Source organism: Hirundo rustica, chromosome Z, assembly GCF_015227805.2.
Source record: "Hirundo rustica isolate bHirRus1 chromosome Z, bHirRus1.pri.v3, whole genome shotgun sequence".
Lineage (NCBI taxonomy): Eukaryota > Metazoa > Chordata > Aves > Passeriformes > Hirundinidae > Hirundo > Hirundo rustica.
In genome coordinates, this window is record NC_053488.1 from 83,885,407 (window position 1) to 83,904,795 (window position 19,389).

Sequence of the window (19,389 nt, forward strand, 5' to 3'; positions counted from 1 at the left end):
CTTTATCAGGGAGACTGGTGTGCTCCACACGAATTACAAAAGTATTTGGAATTCAGCTTTTCGATTCTGTAATGAAAAGTAAAGAAGCAGGTATTCATATTGCTCTGCAGAGTACAGGCTTAGAAATGTGACCTCCCTAGCTGAAAATATGAACCAGGATTTTTGCAGACCAGAGGACTCCAACCTGGTAATAACAGCAATTGGTTTCATATGTGTTAGACATATTTAGGCTTGATAATTCCATTTTGCTTTTAATTTGGAAATGTTTTCTAATTGATCAGTTGTCTGATAATGTCTCATTAAGCTTAATACTCTTCAATCCTACCCCACCTATTTTATGTTGCTCAGTGGTTTTTTTACCCTCCAAAATGATGCCTCTCAGGTTTGAATTTCTATAAATACCAACTTGGAAAAAGGTCATAGTGGCGTTTTGAATCAGATATTTGAAAAGGGCTCCCTGTGATGGGAGCTGAGCGCTGGGGACACTGTGTTGCCCTTTCCCATTTCTGGGTAGGGCAGCTGCTTGTTTATTTTGCTTTGTTAAGGAAAGAACTTTTTTCATATTAAATCATGTTTTTGTTTAAAATTCTCATTCTCCAAAAGTATGTTCACTTGTGATGCTGATCCAGTCACTGTTTTTGTTCAAACAAGAAATACCTTGTTTGATACTGCATTTTCAAAGAAGGAGGAAGACTTTATTAATTCTCTTAATTTTATTGGTGTGGTTTTTTTGGGTTTTTTTGTTTTTTGTTTTTTTTTTTTTTTTTTTTGGGAATACTTTCATTTAGACTGATGTCTAAGGGGACATAATGTCGTACAGGGTATAGCTGTAGAAGAAGTACAAAATTGAGGTGGTTCTGTTAGCTTAGTTATGTTCTTAGTGTCCTCATATAAAGAATTTTTGAGTGACCTTTCTTCTAAATTGGTTGAAACAAGAGTTGGAGAGCAAATGAGCTTCTTTTTGAAGAAACATTCCTGTAATTTTAATGAATATTTTGAGCAAGTATTGAGCTTATTTCTGCTGAAGTTAGCTGGCTTGAGAGCTGAGGTAACCATTCCCGGACAAATGCTTAATTGACTTTGAATTGTCTGGGGAGTCCATTATTAAAGAGATTATAGAAGTCAGTTTATGTAAAGCATAATGTAATTGTGTACTTCATAAGAGGGTATTGGAAATATTTACAAAGAAAAACGAAAGCTTAAGGTAACAGCTTAATTTGTGTAACAAAAATAATGAAACCTTCAAAGAATAATATCTGTTGTAGCTGACTTAAAAGTGTTTTTTATTTGCTCTGCATTAACACCCCTCCTGTCAAGTAGCCCATTGCTCTGATTATCTTTGCTCTGCAACCAGACTCCCAGAGAAACAATTGAATACTTCCTAAGACGTTTTCAGTCTTACTGTCACAATTAGTTTTAAATAATTATAGCTATACAATAGAATAGGATGACTCTCATGTTCACATCTGAGCTGTAATGTAGTTAAAGTTCATAAAGATGCCGTGGAAATGTTTTTAGAGTAGTGAGTTCTAGACACAATACTGATTTTGCAAAAGTAGCAGCAGTGTACAAAATGGAGAAAGATGAGAAACTTACCCAAGTGAATTACAGCACTTAGGAAAATCACAGGGTAATGAGGAAAGGGTTGTTACACTGTAATTAAAGAAAACATTCCCAAACATTGAAAATTAATGTATTGGATATACCTGCAAAGAAAAAAAATCCTTCTATAATTTGGTGCTTTATGCTTTTGTAACTGCTAGGAGATAGTCAAATATTGAGGGCTTAAACTTGGGAGTCATGTCTTGTCAAAAGGACTTGGTTATCTGAGGATGGAGCAAGATAATCTCCTTTGTGGGAGGATGGGATTTAACCCTGGCAGCCACCAGAAATTTGACTTTGTACTGTAGGGATACAACAGATTCTGTTTTCTGAACTGGTGAAATTTCTGTGCTTTTTTTTCTGGGCTTCTGTCAATAGAAGCCCACAGGAAAGTTTTGTTTCAGGAGTATGTTTGCCCTTTTAAGCTTTGACTCTTTGAAGTACTTAATTAAGTGCTGTCATTGAAACAAAACAAAGTTGGACACCTGATTTTTTTTTTTTTTTTTTTTTTTTTTTTTTTTTTTTTTTTTCTACTTGGTTTGAGGGCTTGACTTTTTTGTGTATGTTACTTTTCCTGAGCTGTTCTCCTAGGCTCTCATACTGGCACTCATTTTGCTGTGTCCAGTTTTGTAGCATTTTATAGTCAGTTAAATTTATATGAGAGCTTGGAAAGTGGTTGCTTCAAAATTGCAAAGAATTAAATGAACTGATTTCTCAAGAAAGCACTTTGAGTTTTGCTCTGGGTTTTTCAGGCTGTCATAGCACAGTGCTGTGCTTGACCTTTCTTTTTTGAAAAGCTTTTTAGTATTTTCTGCAACTTCTGCTTTGTAATGAACGATTACAATGAGTAATGTGAGTGAGCGCATTGCTCAGTAGTCAATGTCCATGTAAAATAGGATTTATTTAAATGAAGTTCTCAACTCCTTGTGGAGCTGCTTAGCTGTTTGAACATTTATGGGGTTTAGCTCTTTCCTTGTGAGTATTTTTACAAGTTATTGGATAGACTGTACAGTTGGTCTTATGTTTTCACCTGATATTTCCATTCTTCCTGTTCACTTCAGTGGGATTTCCACAGTAGCAGTTCCTTCTCTTCGTTGAAGAGATCCTGATTGACTGACTTCCACACAGAACCATAGCATAAGTCAAACTTCTAAAAAGCAAAAAAACCCCTCAATGTTTGGTTACTGAAGTATTTATTTAAATAACATTATTGTACTGAACACTGTACAGTTTTGAATATTCAAGTAGAAGTATCTACAGCATTTCTTTTTGTTGAAGGATTATTTTTGGCTCAGGATTTAAGAATCTCTAGAATATATTTTTTTCTGACTTTTAGGTCTTTGTGATGTAATTTAGTCTGGTACACTGATTATTATCTTGGAGCACAGTAAAGAGGGTAATAATAATTTTGCAGGCTAAATAACCTTTTAGACAATATTTAATATGGCACCCTGATTTGAGGTGAGTGGTGGAATTTGTTAGTGAGTCAAACATAGTGCGAAATTTCATAAGCACAATGGGAAGTAATTGCAATCATATATGAAAAAAACAACTCTGAGTGCAGTACAGTCCCAGCGGGTGAACTAGGTGAGTCCTCCTGGAGCCAGCCCCATGCTTTTTTTGAGCCTGGAAATACCTTGCTGCACAGGGAATGGGTGGAGAGAAACAGGGCAGAATAAAGTAATTTTTCTGACAATCAGAGATTGACTGCAAACTGCTGATGTCATGTTCATCAGTCATTAACAGTATGTAATGTGTCAATAAATTTCTCAAATATTAGAAACCCAGGAATGAACTCAGTTGCACAGATTTAGTGTAACTTAATTATAGCAATACATAACTTGATGCACTCCGGGCACTTGATAAGTGGCAGCCAGTCCAAATACTTAATTGCATCCTGAACTTGTGCCAATGGTACAGAACCTGTACAAAAACTGTACAGGTTTTGCTTTGATCTTTTAAGTTCAAGCGTTGCTTTCCTGTATGCAGTAATATCTGCCTGCCTTTGATGTGGAGGAAGTGCTGCATCTCTCTAGTTTGATGCTAGTCATTCTATTTCAAAGTGATTTTTAAATACAGTAACTGCTTTGTAAGAATTAAGATTTGTTGTACACTGCAAGTCAGCTGTTTTTAAGGGGTGATTTTTCTATTGTTTTATTTTGTAATACAACTTAAAAGAAATGTTAGAAGTAAGAATGTTCTGTTTCACTTACTCAATTTATGGTATGCTGTTATTTCCATTATGCAATTAATTTATGTAAATTAAAATACCTAAAAGGAAATGTACAGAAATTAGCATCATAGAATGGCCTGGGTCAGAAGGGACCTTAAAGATCATCCAATTCCAACCCCCCTGCTGTGGACAGGGAGCTTTCACTAGTCCAGGTTGCTCAGGACCCCATCCAGTCTCACCTTGAACACTTCAGCGATGGAGCAGCCACAGCTTCTCTGGGCAACCTGTGTGATGCTGATCCTCAAAACCAGTCAGATAATATTTTACAGGCTGTCGCTAGTTGGTGTGATTATATTTTGATATAAAGAGTGTGATCTGTCTTGTAATACAAAAAAATATTTCCATGTATATAAAGCACAAATATTTTCATAATAGAACTCCTGACAGTCTGCTGCACATTCATTTTATAGATAGGACCTGATTACAGGATTAGTAGGCATTTCAGGATGTGTGAATGAAGACATTGGATGACTGCAGATCTTAACTCTAGGGCAAATTAGATCAGTTTCTAGTGAATTACGAAAATGCCCTATTCCTGTACTCATTAGACATTTGAATTGTCTGGTATTAAAGGATAATGATCAGATTGAGTTATACAGTATTAAAATCTTTTAATCTCTGTCATGACCAGAAGGTCATTTGAAGGTTTTTGAATTCTTAGGCTCCAGTTGGGTCATAGTCCTCAATCTTTATAATCTTTTAAGAAATAACCATGAGATTCATAAGCTTAAATTCTTCTGGCATTACAAATGTAATGAGAATCACGAAGTTGTGGAGATGGTTGACACTGAGTAGGACTGACATGCACAGAGACTAGAACATGTGTAAAATAATCTTGGATTGGAATAAGGTTCAAATGCAAAAAAGCTGCAGTTCTCAGCAAGAAGCATTTGAGTGACTTGCTGGGCACATGTACCAGAGAGCTTTCTGAAATGAACTGACTGAGTTCACTGAAAACCCACGAGAAGCTGTGCCCCATACCTGGCATGTTTCTTCTTCCCTGTGCCTTGGATCCCAATTGACCTTAGAAATTCAGGAGTTAAAGATATAAGAAGGTAGATGCAGCTACAGTGTAAAACAGATGATTACCAAGACACAGTCAGTCTAGTACTGAGTTAAATTTGGGTGTGATCCATACTACTAAAGCATTTAATGAGCTGGGTATTTTTAGGGGAAATCATCCTAGGTTCATTCTTTAAAAAAATAACGTATAAACCAAAATAACTACCATTTTCTTATTACTGACTTGAACAGTCTGTAAGAACAGTACCTTGATTTATTAAAATCCATTTTTGTTTGTTTTGAAGTAGTATATTAATGAGACTGAACACTGTAAATATAATTTGTCTGAAATATGTGGCATGCAGGGGTTAGCTGTGCAATTCTCTTTGGTTTTATTATATCAATACAATTTTAATAATGTCAGAAAATGTCTAATGGCCAGACTTCTGTTTTGCTCTCTGTAACCTTGGGCTGATCACTTCTCCCTTAACATTATTTTCTACAAATCTTTCTTACAAAGATGTTTCCAGAGCTTTTCAAAGATGAAGTGCTATATAACTGCTATGCCTCATCATTGTATCAAGTATTTGACATAATATATGCCACCTGCTTGTTACTTGTCTGTAGTGGGTTTATGTTTGCTAAATTCTGGTTGCTAAATTTAGAGTAGTGGTCTTAGAGTTTATTTTCTTTTGGGGGGAGAAGATTAGGAGAAAGCAAAGCAGGCTTAAGTTTAAAAATATACAAATAGTTTTATTAATACATATTAAAAGAATGGAAAAGTTGGAAAGAGGATGAAACAAAAACAAAAGAGAATGAAACTTCAGAACACTCTTCTCCTAAAAACTGTTAATTTTCTTACAAAACAACATAGCGAGATATAACCTCTGATTTTTAGTCAGTTTCATTATTTAAACATAATCTTTCTTTACTTTGGGAGTGGAGTCTCTCAAGAGTCCCATGGAGATACTCGCTACAAGACTACAATGCCACACATCTACAACCTCCTGGAATTTTTGCAGACTGTGCAGTTCCACCTATTAGTAGTCTTTCCCCTGGCTATTCCTGGGCCTTTCTGTGTGTTTGGGGTACTGTTTAAGAATGCTTCTTTTAGTACAAAACTAGGATTCTCTTCTTCTATCTCTAAATTTGTCGCTATCTTAAAAGAAATAGAGATTTCTTTTTACCCCAGGAGCGAGGGGTTGTGAGATTCTTACTTAAATCTTAATCATATCAATCCTTAATTTGATTAGAACCAGCGTTCCTCTAAATAACATCAAGATGTTACAAGAAACAGTCTATTTTTCAATAGTTTACCCCAGAGAAGTCTGGTTTAAAATGTCTGCATTTTCAATTCTTCTAATAATAATCTTTATTAATTCTTTCACTCTTGCTCCACTGACTTCATGCGGTGTCTTTTTTATGTACACTTTGTCTCTTTCTTTTTTCTCTCAAGGAAGGGTTAGGCCTTGGAAGCTTCATGTTGCCAGGAAAGGGTTAAATTTACCGAGGCCTGCAGTGGTTATGTGACTTCTGCAAGATAGCACTCTCTCTGCTGCTGCCTCTTAGATTGGTCTGGGTTTCCTCTTTCTACTTTTTTTTTTTCCTTTTCTTCTGTCTGAAATCACTGGAGAGGGGAGGTGGGGGAAGAGCTCCACCCACCCCTCGGTGACTAGGGGTGGCCTCAGCCTAAACAGGCCCACAGCTGTTATCAGGGGCCTGGCAGAGATCCCTCCCGGCTCTGGGGAAATTGAAAAAAGTAGTTGATGTTCAGCTGCAGCCTCTCCTCCCCTGCCAGGAACCAATGGAGCCTGGCTAACCCTCTGGCCAGCTCCCACCCCAAAGTAGGAGGGAAAGCAGCAGGCCCCAACTTGGTGTTACCTGTTCAGCTGACCAGAAAGAAAAGGAGCTGACCTACACAAAATCAGGGTTTATATGGGTAATTCCCAAAATTGCATTTAATATTCTTAGTAAAAACAGATGCCAATATCCTAAATTAGCCTTCTGATAGGTCCCTGTCTTTTCTAAACCAATTCTAAAGTCCTGACAAGGAAAAACACTCTACATTCTTCCCTAACTAAAAACCAAACTCTGCTGACCCATAACATCATCTCATTTCTTCAAAATAAGGAATAAATTGGGTCTCCCCTTGCAGTCATGAATATATATACTGCATTGAGTATTTGCACATATGTAAATCACCTGAGCACTGCAAAATGCTGAAATATTGCTGGTTCTACAGTATTTGTTAAATTTTACATTATCATTTAGACCCCAAATTAAAGAAAGTGTTTTGATTCCTTTTTCTGTTTACTTAATAGGTTTCATTGGAAAACTGTGTTGAGGTTGGGCGAATTGCCAACACATACAATCTCACAGAAGTGGATAAATATGTTAATAATTTCATCTTGAAGAACTTCCCTGCATTATTAAGTACTGGTGAATTTGTGAAACTCCCCTTTGAACGTCTTGCCTTCGTGCTTTCAAGTAATAGCCTTAAGCACTGCACTGAACTTGAACTCTTCAAGGCAGCATGTCGCTGGCTGCGCTACGAGGAACCTCGCATGGAGTACGCTGCAAAGCTCATGAAGAACATCAGGTTTCCCCTGATGACACCCCAGGATCTTATTAACTATGTTCAGACGGTGGACTTCATGAGAACTGACAACACCTGTGTCAACTTGCTTCTGGAAGCCAGCAATTACCAAATGATGCCGTACATGCAGCCGGTGATGCAGTCGGAGCGGACAGCCATCCGCTCGGACAGCACGCACCTGGTGACCCTGGGGGGAGTGCTCAGGCAGCAGCTGGTGGTCAGCAAGGAGTTACGGATGTATGACGAGAAGGCCCACGAGTGGAAATCCTTGGCTCCCATGGATGCGCCGAGGTACCAGCACGGCATCGCCGTCATCGGGAACTTCCTGTACGTGGTGGGGGGCCAGAGCAATTACGACACGAAGGGAAAGACAGCGGTTGACACGGTCTTCAGGTTTGATCCTCGCTACAACAAGTGGATGCAGGTGGCATCTTTAAACGAGAAACGGACCTTCTTCCACCTAAGTGCCCTCAAAGGACATTTGTATGCAGTTGGAGGTCGGAATGCAGCGGGTGAACTAGGTGAGTCCTCCTGGAGCCAGCCCCTTTCCTTTTGTTGAGCCTGGAAGTGCCCTGCTGCCCAGGGAGTGGGTGGAGAGAAACAAGTTGAAGTCATTGGAGTGCTGCTGCTTTCTGGAAATGCTGCAAATGCAGAGAGAAATTTGTCTGGATGCTATCAGAAGTTAATTTTAGAAGGGATCTCCCCCCCCCCCCAAAAGAAAATTTCCAAATATGTCTATCTTTTGTATTGGTGTGTAATATCCAATGTCTTGGCCTTTACCACAAAACATGAAGTAAGCATATATGTCTGCCTGTGTAAGTGTGGGGGAATATAAATGCTGTTTTAAAAAGAAAAACATTAATCATTACTTCAGCTGAGAAACAAAATCCATTCCTGAGGGTTACATGGCTCTAGCTGAAACTCACCATTGAATGACTGTTACATTTTAAAAGACACGCATTTTCTGAAATAGTATTTGAAATATCAAGATTTTTTGATGTAGGTTTTTTTGTTGTTGTTTTAGTCTAATGACTGATTTGTTTCACTCACAGATTAGTAAGATTCAGGTATTCTGATGTTCTGGACTTTTTTAATGATTAAAAATTATATATTTCACCTATGACCTTGTGAGTACGCAGGTAACTTTTTTGTACGAATGACTGAATGACTTGGTCCTCCAAGTGCCTCTTATTTCCCCCCCTCGCAAATGGTACTTAATTTAGCTTGACCAAAAAAATCCCCTAACCCAAACAAAAAACCCCACCAAAAACAAACAAAAGAACTCCAAACAAACAAACAAAAAACAAAACAAAACCCAACCCAAAACAAACAAAAACCCCAAAACACCCAAACAAACAAAAAACAAACAACCCCTCCCCAAACAAATAAAAATAAAAAACCTCAAAACCACATACACACAAAAAAACAGAAACAAAAAACCCAAAACAAAACAAACCAGAATAACCCCATCCCCCATACCAGTTTACAGGAAACAGTATCGAAACAAAGAATTAATACATGGTAAATTTTAATTTAGCAAAAATCTGCAGAGGATGACCCCTATTAATCCACTACATTGTGCAAAGCCATAGTGGTTAGCATTTAGTGAAGTCTGGGGTAGGAGACTCAACTGTAAATTTGCCGGTGCTTTAAAATTGAAATGTCAGAGATTATGCTTGGAAGTTTAGCATAGTATTATATCTAAACCAGATGTATCATCTCATTTATTTTGCTGCTTTCAGCCCAATACTCAACTGTTCCTTGTCCCTTTGTGGCTTCTACCTCTTACTACTAAGATTTGCTTTTCAGAAATGCACAGATATCAGTAAGTGCAGTGAAAAACATTTTTAATTGAAACAATACAAAACTTGATTTCTACTGCAGAATCTATGGCTTCTTAAAATTACTGCATCTTGGTTATTCACATATACAGGTTTAAGGCATTATCATGCGAATTTTCATAGGAAACATACAGTACACTGCTTCCACCACACAAAAGTGGCCTGGCTTTGCTAGGAATTTAAAATCCATTCCAATGTTTGATGAAATGGGATGTTTAAAAATGCCTCCTGGTCCAAAAAGATGGGAAACTGCTTAGCAATAACATGTTTTCCCTAGACAGCCATTTTCTGATGCAGATCCTGAGGTTTTCAGAATTTTATACTACATATTAATTTATTTCCCTGAAAAAAAAATCCTAAACAATTTCAATATCTTCTAAAAGACTAAATGTACAAACTAACATAATATATTGATCTTTGAGTATCAGAAAACCTGATATATAGCTTCAGTGAGCTATTTTCTAACAGCATGAATTAATAGCAGATAATCAGGTTGCTGACCTTGTGCACTGTAAAATCTGAACTGAGTAGGGTTATAAAAATGTCAGTGAAAAAGTTGCAAGTCTGACAAAATCAATATGAAATAATATTTTCAGTAAGCCAGTGCAACCTGTGTGTGAAGGAGGCTTTGAGTGTAGCATTACCTTAAATTAGATCAAGCAATATCATTTTGCTGACCTCAGCTCTTCTGCTTACTTTAATTAAAATACAAAATTTATCACCTATCTAAAATTCTTTTGTAAAGATATCATTAAAATGCTGTAGCAACTTCCACACAGGACTGAAAAATGCCACTGGCTCAGTCTGTGGGAAGAGCACTATAAATGCTAAATGTTGTAGCTGTCTGATGCTTTGATTTGAGGCTTCAGGTTCTTTCCTTGTTAATTGTGAGGTGAGTCACTTTTCAATTTCATATTTCTTTCATAAACCTTGACAACTGGAAGATGCAATCCAGCTTAAACTTCACATTCTGTTCAGAAGAGAAAAACTCCCAGGCTTTTCATAGAAGAAAAGGTCAAATGTGTGTTGGACAGATATTAAAGAAGTTGCCCTTGGGTTCAAACTAATTTCAGTCTGTTGTTAGAGAGGAAAAATTCCAAAATCCTGAACTGAGCTCTTTGGAAGATCAACCCTTATGGTAAAGGGCCAACGAGTTAAAGTTACAAAAATGATTTTTTTTTCCCCTGACATTCATGGGAATAAAAATTATACTTTTTGAGGCATTCTATCAAACCATTTCAAAACAGTTTTCAGATGTTTCATCTTCTGAGAACTTTGTAAATGCCACTTTCTACATCTGTAATGCTTTAGTGTAATAATGAGCTGCTGTTTCATCAGTACATGCCACTGAGAAAAGTTTGGTTCGCTGGACAGGATGAGTGGATTTCCAAGTATGTGGTACATGTGTTGGAGTGTGGTAAATGTACCCTTTAAATGTCCTGAATTATGATATCATAATTTAGAATTTTTTACCCTGTGACAGCTTGGGGCTGTGCAGAATTAAGCACCACTCCTGGAAGGATTGTAGGTAATTCTGGTTAGTTCCCTTTAAGTGTCAAGGCAGGCACCTGCCAGAGGTTTTCCCGGAAGGCAGGAGAACAGCACTTGGGCATGGGGAGGAGCCCAGCCTGGAGAAGGCAGGTATGCAAAAAACAAGATTTTTGGAAAAAGAGACAAAGGGAGAACCAGGTGTGTCTCACAAAGACACTTGTGAAGCACAGCACACTGGCAGATTCCAGCTGAGCACTGGAGTCTGTTTTCTCTTCTGACGAGTAGAGTTTTGTAGCTCATTGTTAGAGTTCAGTTGTGGTGCTTGATGATGGCAGAAGCTGTGTGTGAGTAGTAGAAAACCTGTGCATTAAAGTATTTTCCAGATACTTCAGGCTCTGCTGTTGTTAGGCTTGAGTGGAGTTTGGGGTTTTTATATATGGGCTTTTCCTAAACACTTTAGGGGGTGTTGGGTTGTGACTAAACCACAGGTTCATTCATCATGCTGCAATAAAGACAGAAAGAGAAATCTGTCAGGCCAGTTACCTGTTCTTTTGACCCTCTGCCCATCAAGATGGAAGGTATTTATTTTACAGATGCCATCTATTATGTTGAACCTTCCTTGTTTATGTAAAAACTTCACCTGTGTGTGCGTACACACATTACGCTCACAGGGGAAGTTTTTAAAATACATATAATACATAAAGATATAGCTAATGTATTTTAAATGTTATTGGTTGATATGCACCTGTACCCAGCTGGGCTGTTTACTGTCAGAGTAGTATTGTGAATATCAGACCAGAGTGTGAACTAGAGGACCTATTGTGCAGAGGCTTGTTTTGGAGTGGTTCCTTGGTATGCTAGGGCAAAATTAGTCAGGACGATTTAAGCGAGCTTGGAGTTGTACAGAACAAGCTGTATTATAGAAATAATACAACAAAATTAAGAGCCTGGATTTTGGGACATCACAGAGTTGCTAAGTGCGGCTGTAACAGACCTGAAGACACTTTAGAAGCTGCTGACAGAGAAGTGTTAAATATCTGGATACTCCTTAAAGAACATCACAGATGGCACTATAAAATGAGTGCAGGCTGAACATCCCTCGGGACTGCCAAAACTTTGTGTCTTTTTGAGATTGCTTAATTCTATTAAAATGAAGCCTGTCTTCCCTGGATTATGGTAATTAACACATCAGAAGTTCTACTGTTAAACATAAATAAAACCTGGTCTGAATCATTCATGGTGTTGGAAGAATGAATCCATCACTCTCACTTAGGTTCATTAAAGTAGCAGTTTTAGAGCGTTTTGTGAACTCTGCTTTGTCTGGAGATTTTCTAGAGATGTCTCTCTTATATTGTAGGCACCTTTAATAGCTGGAACTTTGAATATTTTTTTCTTTTCAGTGCAGAGGAATATCTTGCTCAAAGAGGGAACTTAAATGACCTTGCAAGGTAACAGGGAAACAAGTATGTAGGTCAATCTGACAGAAGAGTAAGGTTTTTTCAGCTGAAAAGTGATTAGCTTTGTTTTAGAGCACAGTGTATGTGAGACTTGAGTTGGAATAGCTTGTCTGAAATAGCGTCAGACAGTACTTTAGCTGTACTAGGAATGTTCGAGACAGTTTTGAAGACACATCAGAAAATGATGGGTCTTGGGCTCCACATCATCCTTTCTCAGATAAATAATGTCTTTACAACATGGTGATAGTGATGGTGGTAATGGGTACCAATTCTGCATGTTTTGTCTTCTCTTGCTAGAGGGATATTTTGGCTATGGCTTCTCTCTTAAATGCAGTTTGTAGTGCAGAGTGAGATAAAATTGTCCAGTGCTGAATGTCGCGTTCATCTGGGTGCTGCTGGCTCTGCAGTTGCTTTGCACATCCTCTGCTCTTCCTGTCCTTGGAGTGTGTTAGAAATACAAGTTCCTCACCTCAGTGCAGAGTGAAAGCACTTTGGGAAAGGGGATGCAGTTGTTCTGGAAGCAGTAGAGTGATGGTTTTAGCGCAGAGGAGCAGCAAATGGCAGGTTGGAAGGGGCTGCTCTAGGAGTGGAACTGGGACAGCTATAATTACTTGCACATCAAATCTGTTTTGTTCTGGTTTTGAAATTTCTGCACGTCTTTGCTTCTGATTGCTAAATAGAGCAGAGTGGAAAGGAGCTTTCTTTTAAAAAAAAGAATATTGAAATGGATGAATATGTTTACAAGAGCAAGTGTGGGTTTATTTGGGGATTGGGCAAAAACTGCACATAATGTCAAGGTGGCACTGTATGGAAACAAAACTCACAGATTTAATTGTAGGTGTCATTTGTGGAATCAGTTCTTTGTGCCTGTACCTTTCTTTGGGCAAGAGAGTGTCTCCAGCATTCACTGGATTTATGACTAAGTCCTTGATGGGACACAGAAGGCCTGCAGCTATTGAATAGAATACAAATTTTTTTTAAAGAGGAGATTTCTGTCTTTATTAAGAAAACTCAAATAAACCTCTTAGAGCAGACTTGGGAATTTGCCCATATATTGGGCAGATTTTTATAACGAAAAATTAGATACATCACCAGTACTTGCAGATGCACATGACTTCATTTACTTTGTATTGGTTTGTTATGTTTTTGTCCATCTTACACATCCCAGAGACGGCAGAACTGGGTGTCCTTGTGTGAGGCACTCTCACAGAACCAGATGCATTTCAAGATTTCATTACTATTTTGAAACAGTTTCAAGAATATGAAATTAATAATTTTATACATGAAAATCAGCATATATAATTTGTTTAGAAGAAAGCAGAAATTTAGTGTGTTTTGCTTTATATCATGAACTTAATGTTCTGGACTTTTCTGCATTTCATAAATTTGAAGTTCAGCTCTTAGGTGGGGAAAAGCTGAAGCACATCCAGTGTGCTGTAACAATTAAACAATTTTTCCATGCAAAATAGATATTTTCCTTTTTTCACCTGTAGCCTTAGATGATACTGAACTGGCAGTCAAACAGTATTTCTGACATTGTAACTGGAAGCTTCTATTTTCAGTGCATGTATTTGAGATACTAATTGCATGTAATTATGTATTATCATCCTGTTTTGCATCAATAGGGATGTTATGCTGCAACTAAAAGAGAATTCAGAAGGTCACTCTAATTTTCTCTATTACTAATTTTTTCATGACTAGGGAGTTGGGGTTTTTTTCATAGTCCAAGACCATAGCTAAACTCTTCCAAAATGATCCAGAGGATATTTTTGAAATAGCTTTGGAGTTAGGGCGAGGTGCCTTATATTCACTATATAAGTGTTACTGTCTGATGTTCTTTACTGGCCTGCTCTATAATTCTGTAATTAGGCTTAAACTAACACTAACTAGATTCTGCCTTTATAATGGCAAGATTCTCAGATTCTAAGGGTATTTTCTCTCTCACTTGGTGTGTAATCCTGCATTGTTAAGTCACCACCACTGGTTCCATAGAGCTGACTCAGATTTTCTACCCTTGATTCAATAAAAAACCTCATTCTAGAGAAAGTAAAATGCGACTTTTAAAGACACATTTGATTTTTCTATGTATAGTTCATAAGCATCCAACAGAGATTAAGCAGCCTTTAATTATTTAGAATGAGATTTGATTTATCCGTAACATAGCTTAATTATTGATAATTGCTTTGTGCATCATAAAGTCAGTATATTTGGGGTTTTTGAGGATCTTGTGTCCCTCTGATCATACGGTAGTATTCAAGCTGCCGATACCTGGAGCTTGCTCCATTATTGAATCTGCCTTCTATTTGTATTCCCCGTGCTTGCTGCACACCCTTTTCCTGCAACCTGCGTCTATCCCATCTTATGTCAGAGAGAGGTTTCCTTCTCAGAAATTCATTCTGCACTGATCCCTGGGCGCTGGGTTTCTTCTTAACTTGGTACTGTCCTCTGTGATTTCTGAGCTGATAAAACCCTTGATCATTTTAACATTCCAGCTCACAGAGAAAGCTGCACAAATGGAGTTGTACATCAACACAGGCACTGTTTATCTCCTTTCTAGATTCAAGGATGTTTATTTTTCTTTTCTTTTCTTTTTTATTTTCTTTTCTTTTCTTTTTTTTTTTTTTTTTTTTAAAAGCTTGGATTTTTTAAGCTGACTTAGTGACTTGCATATGATGTGCTGTATGTTGCTGTGCAAATCCTTAATAAAACCTTGCAACACAATAGAAAATTAGTCAGCAAGGGACAGTGTTCTCTCAGCAACTTTGTTGATGGTACATTGCAGCTGGACACAATCCTATGCAACCTGTTCTTGGTGACCCTGCTTTACCAGAGGAGTTGGACTAGATGATTTCCAGAGGCCCTTTCCAATCCCATCTATTTTGTGTTTCTGTGATAGTGCTCAATATTTCCCTTGAGACACCCTCAGCTGAGCACTGTTACTTGCTGGCACTTCCTCTGTGAATGTTTCTGAGTTCCAAACTGCCATGCTGGTTTCAACACTTTTATGCTCTCATTTGTCTCCAACAGCCACTGTGGAATGTTACAACCCCAGAATGAATGAGTGGAGCTACGTGGCAAAAATGAATGAACCCCACTATGGTCACGCTGGAACCGTGTATGGGGGGTTAATGTATATTTCAGGTAAATTGTGCCTGTGACACCATCTCTGTGAAGCAATTACTTATCTAACTTTTTCTGTTCCAGCAGCAGACAGTACAAATTAGCCTGTGGTTGCAGTAGGACTGCCATGGTATCAGCAGTGTTGCAGTTTCTTAGGAAGCCAGTCAAACAGCACATACCCTGCAGGCTCTGACAAAATTATTGTAGATAATATTATGCTTAGTAATTTAATAGCTCCAAATTCCAAAGAAGTTCCTCACTTTACCAATCAGAATAAAGTTTTTATATATGTGTAGCCACATATACAAATTTATATAGCAATATAATTAAATATAATACTGTTATAATTATAACTGTATGTGTAACTACTAAATAATTATAACATGTATTATGATAAGATATAATATAGCGATGTGATTAAACACACCCTCCCTATAAGCTTTGGAATGCATTGGAAATTTTATTACTTTAAAGAACAGTGTTTACCTTCATTGAGGTAATGGAAAGGTCTAAGTTCCATGTTAATCATATTGTATAAGTGATATCTGCACTTTCACTGGTTTTTTATTTGGAATACGCTCAGTCCTGTGTGTCACTGAGGTTGTAGTTTCATTACATTTTTTTCCAAATGGGTTGTCTGAAAATCTGCTATTAGCTTAATTTTTAAAGAAGATTCAATCTGTCTGCCAGTGATCATTGCAGAGATCACAGGACTATATTCTCCTACTGAAATTTTAAAGGATATCCTCTTAAGAACTAAGCTGAAATTCAGGGCAGGAAGTGGGACAAGGTTGCTTAGCTGACAAGAACTGATGGGGAGATGTGCTGGAGCAGCTTGATTTAGGGGCCCTTGTGCCAGTAGACTAGGAAGAGTTTGCTTTGGAATTTACTGTAAGGTACGGGTGCTTATTTTTTTTCGAGCAAGTCCATTGAGCTCCTAATTGCTATGCTGCATTTTGCCCATTTTGCTTTGTTTTACTGCAGGTGGCACATGCATATGCTGTCTGCTGTGTTTTGGTTGGGGTTTTTTTTTTTTCATGTAGATCCCACAGATTTTTCTTTTCTTTTTGTCCTGAAGCCTCTCCAAATGCTTTTGCAGGGAGCTATGGAGAAGGTAAATATAGATGGAACCGTAGGTAACTATTAACTGAAGAATATTTGAAATCTGTGCCCTCTCTATTCACTTGAAGTTGATGAAAATAGTTTTCTGATGAAAATTCTACTGTGTGATACTTAAAACACAGTGATACAGTATCAAAATTTGAAAGGGAAATGGATTCTTGATGGTGAGAAACAAAACTAGCAAACTGAATGAATGTAAGCAAAGAAATAGAAGCATAGGTAACAAGTTTTTTTTCTTTTAATCGCCAGTATCAATTGCATAATGAGGTGCAGTGTGAGATGTGCCTTCTGTCCATATTCCCATTTAAAGGAACAAATGTCATTGGAAATGGAGTGCTTCTTGATAGTAATCTAAGCTAGATTGAAGAAGTCTTAAGGAAGATGGGGTTCTTTCAGTAAAATGTATTTTTTGTTATTTAATGCTTATTAGGGTGAGCACTACTCTAACATGTGTCTTGTTTCTTTAGGGGGAATTACCCATGACACTTTCCAGAAGGAACTCATGTGTTTTGACCCTGACACAGACAAATGGACTCAGAAAGCTCCGATGACGACAGTCAGAGGTCTGCATTGCATGTGTACTGTAGGAGACAAGCTGTATGTTATTGGTGGAAATCACTTTAGAGGAACAAGTGATTATGATGATGTTCTAAGCTGTGAATATTACTCACCAACTCTAGACCAGTGGACTCCAATTGCCGCCATGTTACGTGGGCAAAGTGATGTTGGGGTTGCTGTCTTTGAAAATAAAATCTATGTTGTTGGAGGATATTCTTGGAATAACCGGTGTATGGTGGAAATAGTTCAGAAATATGATCCAGAAAAAGATGAGTGGCATAAAGTATTTGACCTTCCAGAATCCCTTGGTGGCATTCGAGCCTGCACTCTCACTGTTTTCCCTCCGGAGGACAATACAGGGTCACCGTCTAGAGAGTCTCCTCTTTCAGCACCTTAGAACCATCCCTTGATTCACGATGTCGTAGTAACACCTCTGCACTGCATCATGGGGTCTATTATTTTTCTTCAGTAGTTTCTGTTAGGTTTAGCCTGCAGCATTTCATACAATTACTGGGGGGGAAAAGAAAAAAAAAAAAAAAAAAAAAAAAAAAAAGAAAAGAAAAAAAAAAGAAGAAAAAAGAAAAAAGACTTTGACATTATTTGTGCTGTTTGTTTGGCCTAGAATGTCTCTCAAGTGGTTAACAATAAAAGATGTACTCGCCCGAGCCAAATGTGTAACAAATGAGAGAGTATTGTCTATAAAATGTATGAACTAGGTACATTATTAATGTTGTATGTTGGGTGTGAGGTACCTTATAGCTTACATTTGGGAGCCCAGTGAGTCAAAATTGTACTGAACATGTCACTAAATTTCATGTTGAAATCCTTCTTCCTTTCATTTTTGACTGCAGATTACAAGGGTAGGTAGACCACATCAATGTGAAATGTCTGAAGGCTGCCAAGGGGCCTGAGCTACCTCCCTCTTTACACAGAGTATTTTTGACATATCTGTTTACCCACCTGACTTTGTGGGTGCTTTCAGAGCATATGAAGTGTCTTAGGCAGAGGGGATATATAAAAAAATTTTAAAATATTATCACTGTATAGGAGCAGACCTTGTAGAGGCTGGGAGTTTTTTATAACATATATCGAGTGTTTTTCCTGAGTCAGTTGAATGATGCTTCAAACAAAACATCCTAAACATGTTTGTGGTTTTTAATTTGTTGGTTGTTTTTTTTTTTTTTTTAGGAATTGGCTTCCGCTTGCATGGGAGCGCACACTATTAGCAAACGGGAACTCAGTGCAGTTGTGTATTCTCTTGTATGGCTGTACTGAATATGGGTAGTTAAGGGCTAGAAACAGTAACTTAAGCCACTGAATTTGACCAAATGGTTCCATCCAGTCAAATTTAATCTACCTTTTCTCCTTTGCTGTTGAGATAACTTGCATAATGTGTCCTCTGTATAGTCTCAGTTAATAAGGTTATTTAGCACAAAGTGCAGCTTCAGTGAGAGAGCTGCTTTTGCTCAGTGAACCTGGACTACCACATTTTACCTTCTTTTGTTCAATAAAACTTTTAACTGCAGTTGCCCAGTCTAAGCTACCTCATTAATGTATTTGGTTTTCTTCCTCTGCCTCACTGTCTCCAGGATACACATTACGTATATCCATGTGGGTAGATGAATTTGCTAGGAAACCAATGCAGAAGTGATCATGAATGGGTATTTTTGACCTACTTTTAAGAAACTATTTTGGTCTGATGTGTTCACTTTATTGTTGGGGACTGATGAAAAAACAGTCTTAATGTTTTTTCCTTGGCAAACTGCTTATGTGTGCAGCTGTGCAAATTCACAGGAATCTTTACCTGTCAAAATACAGTGCCCTGCTGACAAACTGCAGCTCTGATTATACCATTGTGCTTGTTCTGAACTTCCCATCATGTTACAAGTCATTCTGCTAATGAACACAGTCACAGGGGCATCCTCTGGGGAAAACTGTTTAAACCAGCTTGTTGTGTTACCTATTAATAATAACCAAGTAAAGCTTAATAGACTTCTGTTGGGAGTTTGCTATTTGTGTTTTGTCCCTGCTTTATGCATCAAGCAGTAGGATTACTGTGGTGTCAGTTTTGGAAGTATTGATATTTATTCTTTGTGCAGTTTACTAGTAACGGTCACTACCAAAATCTACATGTAAGCTTTAGGTTTCATAACTGTTTTGGTTAAAATCAAAAGCAATTCTTCTCTTTAAAAAATTCAAATCTCAGCCATGTGGCTGTGGCAAGGTTGTTGGAGGTGGAATAGTGGCACCAGTGGATACTCCTGGAAACTGGCCAGTGAAGATAAAATAGACTCATCACCCTAAGAATACTCTTATGCTGTGCAAAGCACTGGACAGAAAAATGTTGTTCTGTCTTTTAAGGATTTG

At 37.7% G+C, this 19,389-nt stretch overlaps 1 protein-coding gene across 8 annotated transcripts in view; it reads left to right on the plus strand.

Annotated features, from left to right (window-relative positions):
• The window catches only part of KLHL13 (kelch like family member 13), a 78,431-nt gene extending 59,884 nt beyond the window's left edge, over positions 1 to 18,547 (plus strand). For all 8 annotated transcript variants that reach the window (XM_040089961.2, XM_040089960.2, XM_058424067.1 and 5 more), the window contains 3 exons: positions 7,159 to 7,954; positions 15,250 to 15,363; positions 16,932 to 18,547. In XM_040089961.2, the coding sequence (XP_039945895.1) occupies positions 7,159 to 7,954; positions 15,250 to 15,363; positions 16,932 to 17,419 (1,398 nt within the window). In that variant the 3' untranslated portion in view covers positions 17,420 to 18,547. The remainder of the gene's footprint in view (positions 1 to 7,158; positions 7,955 to 15,249; positions 15,364 to 16,931) is intronic.
• The last annotated feature ends 842 nt before the right edge of the window (positions 18,548 to 19,389 follow it).